This window comes from Monodelphis domestica, chromosome 7 (genome assembly GCF_027887165.1).
Source record: "Monodelphis domestica isolate mMonDom1 chromosome 7, mMonDom1.pri, whole genome shotgun sequence".
In the NCBI taxonomy this organism is placed as follows: Eukaryota; Metazoa; Chordata; class Mammalia; order Didelphimorphia; family Didelphidae; genus Monodelphis; species Monodelphis domestica.
Genome location: NC_077233.1, coordinates 16,831,929 through 16,844,009, shown reverse-complemented (window position 1 = coordinate 16,844,009; position 12,081 = coordinate 16,831,929). Strand labels below are relative to the sequence as shown.

At 46.5% G+C, this 12,081-nt stretch overlaps 1 protein-coding gene across 1 annotated transcript in view; it reads right to left on the bottom strand.

Moving 5' to 3' along the window:
- Positions 1–552: 552 nt before the first annotated feature.
- NPSR1 (neuropeptide S receptor 1) overlaps positions 553–12,081 on the bottom strand; it is a 195,977-nt gene continuing 184,448 nt past the window's right edge. Inside the window, exon 9 of the mRNA XM_001365604.5 lies at positions 553–11,936. Coding sequence (XP_001365641.3) covers positions 11,852–11,936 — 85 coding nt within the window. The 3' untranslated portion in view covers positions 553–11,851. The remainder of the gene's footprint in view (positions 11,937–12,081) is intronic.

Genomic DNA, 12,081 nt, shown 5'->3' with positions numbered 1-12,081 from the left:
TACACCGGGAGGCCCAGGAGGTGTCTGATGCCCTCTCTGGGGAGACGAGTTCTATTTTGGTGAAGAGAATAAGGATGGCTGTAACCCATATCTTTGAGAGGAACATTGGGCTAAAATTATATCCATCTATGGCTCTTCAGCAATTTTTAGTCGTGTCTCTCTGCAGCTCCATTTGGGGTTTTCTTGGCAGAGATTCTGGACTGGTTGACCATTTCCTTCTCTGGCTCATTTGACAGAGGAGGAAACTGAGATCAAGAAGCTTATTTGACTTGTCCAGAGCCACAAAGCTCCCAAGTGTCTGATGCCAGCTTTGGAATCCAGAGGAGTCTCCTGACTCAGCCAAGCACTTTATCCACCATTCTGCCCAACTGCCTTTTATCTCTCTATTATAAAGGATCTACTTATATTCTAGGGCTATAATGATTTTACCCTGAATTCCAAAAGAGCATCTCTTTGGAGGACCTTCCAATAGGGCTTTGGCCCCCCTGGACCTGGCCTGGGAGTCTTGGCTCCCTCCCCTTTCCCCACATCCCTACAGAAAAGACAACCACCCATAGCAACAAACATTTATTGAAGCAGGCAGGCAGACAGTAATTGGGGAGATTCTACAGATCAGGTCAGACAGTAGAGTGTACAAGAGTCAGGAGTTCTTCAGCTGGGAAACAAGAGGAAATCTCAGCTTAAGCAAGGAGAGAAGTCCCAGGCTGTGCTTGGGAGGGTCTCTGGGAATGCAGGCACTGAGAATCAAGGGACATATTGTGATGCCATCTTTACTTACAAGCTTGTGGCTCTTCTACCATTCAAGGCTCAGCCTTGGCTCCTCGCCCCTCCCTCTCCATTCCTTCTTGTTTAAACCATTACTTTTTGCCTTAGAATTGATACTATTGGTTCCAAGGCAGAAGAGGGATACAGGCTCGGCAATTAAAGTAAGGTGACTTGCCCAGGGTCACGCAGCTAGGAAGTGTGAGAGGCCACATTTGAACCCAGGACTGCTCATCTCCACGCCTAGCTCTCTATCCACCGAGCTACCTAGCTGCTCCTCTCCTTTTCTTCTTGGAAATCTGTCCCCTCAAACGTGGGTTAGGGCCCCATCCATGCACACAGCACAAAAAGTCTCATACTGAAGTATGAAGCATGTAGCATGTAAAAAACTACCTTTAGTAGATACCTCCGAGATATGAAGTGTACATGGGACAATTTGCCGAAGTTCTAGACACACATTTGTCTCCCTACCTGGAACCGCTTCCCTTTCTGGAATCTTTTATCCCTGGAACCATCAGTTCACACCTGAAATGCCCCTGCCCCATGCAACCTGGATAACGGACTCTGTGACATCCGGGTGGAAAACAAATCGGGGGCTTTCAGGTCTTTGTTGTTTGAAAACAAGCTCCTGACTTTCACATTTTCTCCATCAGGAAAGAATGGTTAACTTTTACATATTACCTACTATGTGCCAAGGGCTTTGTGAATATTGTCTCATTCAACCCTCATGGCAATTCTGGGAGGTAGGAGCCATTATCTCCCCAGTTGACAGTGCCCTGCATATAGTAGGCACTCAGTAAATGTTTATTGAATCCAAGTGACTCATCCAGGGTCCTACCCCTAGTTAAGTGTGCGAGGCTGGCTTTGAACTCAGCCTTCAAGGCCTCGGGGCCAATGTTCCATCCACTCTGTTGCCTCCATCACTTTAAATCCAGACCATCAGATTTTTAGAATCTGCCAATTTCTGAGGTCAAATATGCTGAAAATTTAACAATTATCTATCATGAACTAGTAGGAATGGCTGTAAACTTGCCTCTAAATGTTCCTGAGCAGGACACTTGCACGTCTTCTGACAAAGGAATCTGTAAATGTAGCCTTGTTGCTTGCCGGCAATGCAGGGGCCATTTAGCTGGCTAGTGTGTGTCTAATTCAGCCCCCCCCCCCCTTCCACTGAATGTTCTCCTGGGAATGGCCAAGAGTCGAGTGGATGGGGTAGGAAAGGGTTATGGCATCTCAACCCACCATATTTCTGTGGAAGCTCCTGGTGCCGTCTCTCCCCAGTCTTTTCAGGAGACTGTCTAGCCCAGGATTTGGATCTGGGTTTGAATCCTATGTAACCTCAGACATCTCCATCTCGACTTCCCCGTCTGTTAAGTGAGGGAGTTTGGGAGGGTCTCCAAGGTTGATATTCCTGCCATGCCATCACCTTTGTGATGCTTTCTACTTCTCAGCAAATGCCAACCAAAGTTGCCCGAATCCTTCATTGCAATGAAAGAGCAGAACAGGGAGAAGGTAGGGGAAGAGAAGAAAGAAGGGAAGGGAGGAGAGAAGTACACAGCTGCTACAGATGCCACAAAAAGAACCAAAGAGCACCCAGTGGAAGAGAATGGCTTGTCCATTCATCCTTTTCTTCCCTATAGTAGGGTCTTGAGTGCTCCCCGATTCAACATGGAAGATCAGCTGTCACAAGAAGGTTTGCAGTCAGTGAACCAGCCTTCCCAAAATGCCTGTTCCTACCATTGACCTGTTACGAGCTCATTTAAAGGATCTGGTCTTGGGCACCTAACCTGGAAAATGTCTGGCTGGGGCTAGACAGCCATCCAGGGGTCTCCTTACCTCCTCTGCCTGCCTCCTGGTGCTGTCAGTCAATCCTTCCTATTTTGGAGAACAGATTCACCAACAGTCTGAAATTCCACCTTATGCTCCAGGTTCCAGGGTCACCAAGCTGCCTTTAATGGCCCTCTGAAGAATCATGGGATCTGAGACCCCAAAGGGTAATCTATTCCAGCCTTTCCACTTTATGGAAGAGGAAACTGAGACCTAGAGGGGTTCAGAAACTTACTCAAGGTTGTATAGGGAGTAAGAAACTGAGATGGGAGCTCTGGACCACTGACCCCCAAATCAAATACTTTCTCCACTGTTTATTTTAAACATGGGGTCTTCTTATTGTGCCCCCACTGGAAGTGCAGGGACTATTCATGGGCCTGATCTCGCAGCTGATCAGCACATTTTGATCCAGTCCATTCCCGATCTGGGCCAGGCTAACTCCTCCTCGGGCAGCCAGGTGACCCCCTCACTCCTGAGGACCCTCCGGATTGTTGCCAGCCTCAGTCCAGAGAGCCCAAGAGTCACCAGCCTTTGCCTTCCTGGTAGCTCAGATTCCAACTTCATTAACTAACCATTAACTAATCAAATTTGAATTATCTTGGATTCTTCCTGTTTGGGCGGGAATGTCTCTCTCCAGGTCACAGATTCATTCTTTTTTGTTTCTTCTCATTCACCAAATGACTGTGGAGAGATCTTTCTCCAGGCTGTTGATTTCCTCTTCTAGTGCATGATTCACTGGGGATATGTCCTCACCCAATAAAAGCCTCAAGAAGACAATCTCAATTAAAAAAAAAAAACATTTAGGAAGGGCTTTTGTTTGTGGAAAGATGCCATATGGTTGCAAATTGTGCTACATCACCATCTCCAATGAATTAGAGCTGTGGGTGACCCCAGCAACAGTAGGAAGGTGTCTGGTGGGCGTCAGCAGACTGTGGCACAGCACCAGTGAAAGACTTGGGTGGGCGAAATGGAATGAATGCAATTCTAAGGACCTCAAGGAATCCTAGGCCTGGACGAAAGTGCTAATGATTCATGCAGTGAGGGAGGGAGAGACATCCAATGTCGGGCACCAGTTGGTAGCCACGATATTAAAAAAAAGCCAGCAAGTCTCTGGCATGGGGCATGGAACCTATTGACTGAAGGGCACCAACAGTAGTTAGAGGACCAAGGGACAGGGATGGCTAATACACAAGTGAAGGGATAGTCTATAGGAATGAATGATATTTGTATAGCATTTTAAGGTTTGAAAAGCACTCTGTGCCTTATCTCACTGAAACCTCACTACAAGCCTGTGGGACGGGTTCTACCAGTCTCATTAAAAAATAATCTTCCATCTTAGAATCAATACTGTGGATGGGTTCCAAGGCAGAATAGTTGTAAGGGCTAGGCAATGAAGATTAAGTGACTTGCCCAGGATCACATAACCAGGAAGTGTATCCAAGGTCAGATTTGAACCCAGGACCTTCTGTCTCCAGACCTGCCTCTCAATCTACTGAGCCGCCCAGCTACTCTGCTATCAGTATCATTTTAAAGTCAAGGGAGCCAAATTCAGAGACTAATGGGAGGTTTAGTGGCTTACTCAGAGGCATCTAGATGACAGAGTCCAGAGTGCTGGGGCTGGAGTGAGGAAAACAAGAGTTCAAATGTGGCTTTAGACGCTGGTTGTTGACTCTGTCCAAGTCTCTTAACTTCTGTCTGCCAAAGTTTCTTCATCTGTAAAATGGGTATGATGATAGCACTTGCTTCCACAGGGTTGTGAGGGTAAAATGAGATATTTAAGAAGCGCTTTGCAAAAGTTATGGTGCTCTGTAATTGCTCGGGATGATGATGACACAACCACAGAGTGACAGAGGAGGGATGTGGATCCAGGTCTTTATCTCATGCTGCTTCTCCTCCAATTCAACTACCATCAAGTGTTCATGAAGCTCCTTCTATGCACCAGCCACTGTCCGAGGTGCTGAGAACACAAATCCAGAAATTAAACAGTCCCTGCTCTCCCAAAGCTTCTATTCTATCCAAGGAAACAACTCATCCACATAGAAGTGCCCACAGAATTTAGAATTCTGTCCAAGGAAACAACTCATCCACATAGAAGTGCCCACAGAATTTAGAAAGGATAATACAAGGTCATTTTGAGGGTTGTGGGGGGGAAGATAAGGAAAGTTTTTGCCTTAAGTAGGAGATGGCATTCAAGTTCAGCTTTGAAAAACAGCCAAGAGGCAAAGATGAGGAGAGGGGGCATTTCAATAGAGGGAACAGCCCGAGCAAAGGTATGGAGGTGGGAGATGCTGTGTTTTGTGTGATGCATGGCAATTAGGCGGTGGGTAAGTGACGTTCCTACATGGCCCTTTTCTTATTTACAACTAAAAATTTAACTAGGGGTCCCTATTGAGGGATAAGAGAAATCCCAAGGAAGAATGAACTAAGATGTGGTCCACATGCATGTAGTTGTAGCTTTTCCTGGAACTCTTCCATGTGCTTACCAAGTGTGTCTCCCAGGAGCGGCTCCTTTGGGATCATGGATAAGTGCTGGAAAAGGACTTTGAAAATCTAGTGCAATTCTTTTCTTGTTTTGACAGATGAAGGAACTGAAGCCTAAAAAGCCATTTACCCAACATCAAAAAGCCAGTTAACAGCTGGGCAATATGCTAAGCACTTTATAAATATTAACTCGTTTGAGTCCCACATCAGCCTTGGGAGGTAAGTGGTATTATCCCCATTTTACAGCAGAGGAACATGAGGCAAAGGATAAGGGTGTCCCCATTCCAAGTTGGGTCTTCTTGACTCCAGGCCCAGAGCTCTATACAATATGGCACTCCTAGCTGCCAGAGTGCCTTAGATGGACAGGTGCAAGGAAAACAATCCTGTGTCCCTATTCTTGCTTCCTCCACCAAAGTCATACCACAGATGAGGAAACTGGTGAAGTGACTTGCCTAGGGTCACACAGTTAGACTGCTTCTGAAGTCAAATTTGAACTCAAGTCTTCTCGATTCCAAGCCCAGAACTCCAACTCTGCACTTCACACAAATTGCATTCTCACTCCCTCTTGTTGTAAGGGACTTTTAGCAGAAGCAAGCTAACGGCAGGAGATCTTGCAGGCCAACGTTCCGAAGCACTCGGGAGCCGAGAGCGAGTACAGACTGACAGTTGGCTCTCTGGGAGAAGACAGGGAGTGAGTGGAGGTGACTCTCTCTGAAAGAAAAAGATTTGGAGGCTGTCGGGAAATTGGGCCATCTTGAAGGAGTGGACAGTGCATGTGATAATCATCATTCCCCTCTTGATCCTGTGGGGACCTGCAGAGCTACTCTTCTTACTGGAACTTCAGCTTGACCCAAGAGGACTCCAGTTGTGCGAGCTTCTTTGGCCCTTGGTTTCTGCTCCCATCAAGTCCTCCCAAATCTTATTGAATGATTGAAGAAGTTAGTTTAGAATAGTTATAGGAAGTTACAAGGGTTTTAATCCCTGTTTTGGGTTAGAAGTTAGTTATTCCTTGATCAGCTTTCCCTCCTCCCTTGAGCTAAATCAACCTGTTAATTTGACATATATATATATTTAGTTTTGAACCCTTATTTACCTCCCTCCTCCCATTTCACTCTGCACAACGTATTTTATCCTACTCACGTGCCCTTAAGGCTACCTGCAAAGGTTCTTGTTGGACCTCTGTTTCCGTCTCTGACGCTGGCACTGCTGGGTCAAAAGGTATGGACAGCTGGGCACTTTTCTTGCCTAACAGACCAATAATGCATTTCTTGAATGATATCCTTATACTATTTCTAGCTCGTCATTCCTCCTAAGCAGTATGTTCCAGGCTGCTCATGGCCACCATATGCCTTTCCATATGTGGGTGCAAAAACATGCTTCTGGGTGTGTGAGTACATGTGTGTGCCTATATGTGCTCACACATACATGTATGTGCTTTTGCCTTTATACAGGTACATATCTGTGGGTGTGAGGGCATATCTGCAATGTCCTGCCACTAAAATTCTCCTCAGTATCTCCCTTTGGGGATGAGGTAACCCTCAGCTCTTCAAAGTTATTTGTGGACGTCACAAACTCTGCTAAGTCTGACCAAGTGGAAAAGCCTGGATCTCCCATGCTAGGAAGTTCCATGCCCCACAAAAGCCTGATACTTGGCTCCTTCTGTCTATGACTGAAGAGGTGGGAAGGAGCTACATGCAATTTCCATGATTACTCCCATTTTATAGATGGGGAAACTAAGGTCACACAGATAGGAAAGGTTCAAGCTAGGACTAGAATTCAGGTCTTCTAATTCCAGTTCTAATCCTCTTTCTGCCATTCCAGACAGATGCTTCAAAGACTGTCTGTAACATCAAAGGTGGGAAAAGAGCTACACATTATTTCCATGGTTATTCCCATTTTACAGATAAGGAAACTAAGGTCACAGAGATAACAAAGGTTTGAGCAAGGACTTAAATTCAAGTTTTCTAACTCCAGTTCCAATCCTCTTTCTACTGATCCAGACAGATGCTTAAAAGGCTGTCTGTAACATCAGAGGTGGGAAAAGAGCTACATATTATTTCCATGGTTACTCCCATTTTACAGATGAGGAAACTAAGGCCACACAGATAGGAAAGGTTCGAGCTAGGACTTGAATTCAGGTTTTCTAACTCCAGTTCCAGTTATCTTTCTACCATTCCAGATAGACACTTAAAGAGCCTGGAAAAATGAAAAGACAAATTTGTTATTGTATTTGAGTAATAGAATTTGGTCAACATGAAACTTTTCAAGTGCTTCAAGGCACTATTTTTTAGAAGTTTTCTTTCCCCATAAATAACCCTAAATTAAAGATATTTTGGGGAAAAATAGTGTGGGACATTGTTAAAACTAGAATTCAATTAAATTCTGTCTAATGTATGTTTGATAAGCTGAATAGATTTTTCCAATCTCCTTTAATTTGCTTCCGTGAAGTAAAAGCACATTTTTCTTTGGTGAGCTTGACTCAATTAAATGCACCTGCTTGGGTTAGATGAATGTTCCCCATATCCCTGAAACTGGGGGATGCTGTGAAAGCCTGGTTTGGATTCCTCATACAGGATGTCCTGCCGTGACATTGCTTTAGATCCTTGGACCACACTCCTAAATGTTCTCCTCTCACCTTCCTTTTGGGACCTTGTCGAGCCTTGATGCTCGATTTGTTCCGGGACTCAAACCATCTTCAAGATGGTCAATTTGAAACTCATCTCAGAAAGTACAGTCGTGGAGAGAAAAGATAAAACATGGAACTTGGCGCATCATCTTCCCCCCACCCCCCCCACCCCCCTTCGCTGGCTCCTCTGAGCCATTCTGGTCAGAATCCTGAGCTTCCTGCCAGGTCGAGGCTCTTCTTGAATCCTCTGCTTGTTAGTTTTCTCTCTTGACACTCCTGCGTCGTCCTTCATCCACGGATGCACGGTAGATACTAAAGAGGAGTTGATTAGATTGAAATGAATGGAAACAGCCTGTAAAGTAACTCGAGCAAAGTCTTCGGGAAGGATCCCAGGAGCTCTTATTCTCAGTACACGCCTTTGGACAATCAAATTATAAATCTTAGTGCTGAGAACGAGAGAGATCGTGGCCGAACCTGGTTTTAGGCAGGTCATGAGTTACCCCTATTTTACAGGTGAGCCAAAGCAGAGTTCAAATCTGCCGTTTAAGAAAGAGGAGTGAGTGAAGCTGAGCAGGTCCTCCAGAGTGCTGTGTAGAAGGGATGGGCTTGGGCAGAGCAGAGCTGTCTCCCCCGACGGGGAAGTAGGGTGGGATCCCCCTCCATGGCGCTGTGACTGTCCAAAGGGATGGGCGCTCTTTCCAGGGAAGAGGCCTTCACGACTTCTCGTCACGGGGAATAACGTCTCCACCGTTTGTCAGACGGTCACGTTGGAGCACGTCATGGGGAATGAATAGCCGTTGCAAGGGGGTCAGCTGTCTGGCTGGCTTTGCCAAACCTTGCCATAGTGCCTGCTGGCAGAAGTGCCCCTCCCTGGCTTCCCTGTAGCACAAAGAGGGGGATCCCCAGCTTTTCAAAGTCTGCCAGAGGAACCCCATCGTCCAAGGCCAGCAGAACTGGGAAGGTTTTGGAGATGGCCTGCATGTGTATGGGGAGGCGCAGCTTTCATTAAATTTAAAGGGACCTATTGTCAAAAAGCTCTTCACAGCTGAGAAGAGGGTGGCGGGCTGTGGGTTGCAGAGTATTTGCTGAGACATCTTTTGAAGTATTGAAGACTTTTGTAAAAATACTATTTGTCTTCATTTTGTTTTATATTGACGTAGGGATAACTACAAACTAATGTGCCTGCTCAAATAGTACTTCAGGGTGGGCAGTGCTTAGAGGTTCCCTAAAGTTTAGTCTAGCAGCTCTAGGCATCCTGCAGGGGGCACCAGGGTGGTATGGTAGGAAAAGCCTACCACTGGGGTAGTCACTTGCTACAGCTGGTAAGCAGCAGAGGGACGATGTCTTTTCACGGAATAAAATAAATGGTTTCCATTATTCCAAAAAAGGATCCATTGGATCCACTGGAGAAGGAAATGGCAAACCACTCCAGTATCCTTGCCAAGAAAACCCCATGAATAGCCATGGAGCTGAACAATATCTGAACAACAACAAAATTCCATAAGTACCTTGGCAAGAGGTAGTATGTGGTAAGGGGTAGGCAACTTTCCTAGAGTCCAGGAAGACAGATCGAAATCTGACCTCTGACACATACTGGCTATGTGACCCTGGGCTAGTCACTTACTCTCTAGTTTTTCAAGTAACTCTTGAATACTCAAGGTGCAGAGGAGTTGCTCTACATCGATAGAAGAAGTTCTGAACTAGGAACTCCTTATTGTAGGCTTGGGTCAAAATTGTAGGTCTAGGCTGAAAAAAGCCTGGTAGAGAACCTATGTGATACAGTGGAGTAAGTGCTAGGCTTGGAGTTGGGATGACCAGAGTTCAGATCCTGTCTCTGTCACTGGGTGACCACCAGAAAGTCACTGACTTTTTCTGTCTCAGAAAGCTTTACAATGTATAGATCGCAGCACGATAGTGGGAAGAGCCCAGGATTTGGAATTTGGGGCCACCGGGTCTTCTAGAATATTTCCCATGTGACTGTGGGCAAGTCTTTTCTCTGTTTCCTCAGGAGGCCAGATGGATTCCAGGTTCTCTTTCACCTTTAAAATAGGATCAAATGACCCAGTGAATTTGCTGATTCTTAAGTTGGTTGTGATCTGTATTGACGGAGTTCCCAAGGCAGGCGGAATCATAGCTCTAACACGCATCTAACCCCATCGTAAGTTCAGCCAACAAACTCTACTTCCACCGTCCAGGTCGGTGCAAAGTCCTTTCCCTTTTCACCAGGCAGTTCATCACGGCGTCCCATGGGCTTGTCTCATTCACCACTGCTTGCTGTGCAGCGATAGCAGCTACAATATTTCAGGAACGGCAACCGTAACAATGGTTGACTTTATCTGCGGTGTGCAAGGTGTTCCCAAAGACTCTCTCTTTAACTTGCAAAACCTACCGATCACTGATCGAGGCAGGAAAGGCCATTCGTACATGGAGACTCGACTGGGTTTGGGGGACTTCTGCAACGGTGATGAAGGCAGCATAAGCAGATCTCTGACCTCGCGGTCTAAAGGCATGTTCCAGCCCTTGATTGTTAATTGGCCCAGATACAGGCAAAGGTTTTGAAAATGACTCGGTACATCTGCTACGGACAGCTATGATCTACAGCCAAGGGATGGACAGTTCTCATAAACAAACAAAAGCAACTTCTTGCCTGCAGGGTCACCCAAGTGCAACCGAGTGCTTTCCATCCATGAGTTTCAAAACCTGAAAACCAGTCCCAGATTTTTCAAATTTAGCAAAATCCCACTGGGCAGATGGTGGCTGAAGACTCCAATTTTAGACTTCAAGGGATGTCCTTTCCCCCATGCACAGATGGGGCAAGAGGAGTTCGAGATAGAAACGCCACCTTGACCTTAAACATGCCCTCCCTGGGCTTACACCATCACAAGGGCCAGGGCGCTATTACCACACGTCCAACGTTTTAATGACTCCACTCGCGCAGTAGCAGGAGGACGATGACAAGATTTAAGTGCTGCATCCTGGGTAGGAGGGTTATGCCAAGGAGACTTTAATGTCAGGGATCCGAGCAATGCTAAAAATAAAACGCTCATCCTTGTGCCCGTAGGTGGTGATCTATATACATAATCGAGCAACACTTGCTCCATTTCCTTGTAGGGGAAGAGATTTGACAATAAAAGGATTAAACAACTCGTCCCAAATACTTAACCATGTTCCACTTGGATTAAGGTGATGAGTGGAAATCGCCCAATGGGCAGAACAAGTGAAATGACGGGGACAGCGGCACGACGCGTGGGCTTCAGTAGACGAGGTCTCGTCGCATGCAGATTGGGGAGGGTAGCAGAAGTGTTAACAGCAAGCCAGCAAGCTCAGGCAGGTGTGAGAGGAAAGCTCAGTTCAGTCTCCATGGGGAGGCTTCCCTGAGACATTGGGGAGGAGTCACCCAAAGCAGTGGGAGTGTTCCTTCTGGAGAATGGAGATGCTGAGAGGACCACTCTGGGTTCCTCTTCTCTTCCAGGTCTGGGCAAGATGCTGTGGCCTTTCATACCGATCCCGAGACTCTTTTCCTCCAGTTCTCTCTGGCAAGAATGGTCTTGGGTGTACCATGGCCATTGCCGCTCCTGCTCCAACATCAATGGTCGGCAGAACAAGATGCCGAAGCTGCTGCCTACAAACCCACCCCCAAGCCAAGGTCATCCAGGCTGGATACCGACAGTCCCTCAGTGGCCATGGTTAGAAGACAAACCATGCTTGGGCTGTGGCTGTTGAATGATGGCTTTAAAGAAACAGATCTCTTCTTTCCTTGCCTCATCTCTCCCGACGTCTCCACCTTCTTCACCGCCGTCCTCTGAAGTGTTGGCAAGAGAGGAGGAAGGCAGAAAGGCCAATAAAGTGTGGTGTGGGGACAGAAAGAAGTCCTGCTCCTTTTGAGGTTTTATTAGTGACTTCCTGGCAGCCAGTGCTGCCCTGTGCTAGTGCCCAGGACACAGCTCCTCATTTGAATAGAGGCCTTCTCTTTGTAGCCAGCCCCTTGACGACTGGAGACAGAGCTCATTGGGACCGATGGAAGAGATGGAGGGGTGTCTGAGGCGTTTTCCAGCTCCTGTCCCCCCGGCGATGGAGAATGAAAAGGTTGCTTTACTGAGTCTAGCTTCTTAGCAGCCACTCTCCCTATCCCTCTTACCCCCACTGACCTCCCTGCTAAATGAATTCTGGCTTGGGCCTCATGCGCATCTCATGCCTCTCTGTTTTATCTTGGAAAGTACCTCCTGCATTCCTTCTTTCCCTAGACGAAGCAAAATAAGAAAAGAAAAATTAATTTTTATCTGGGTAACAGGTAGAGAATGACAAAACCATTCATGTAGATCCAGAAGGCCCTACCTAGTCCCACTGCCTCATTTTACAGATGAGCAAGCTGAGACCCAGAGAAG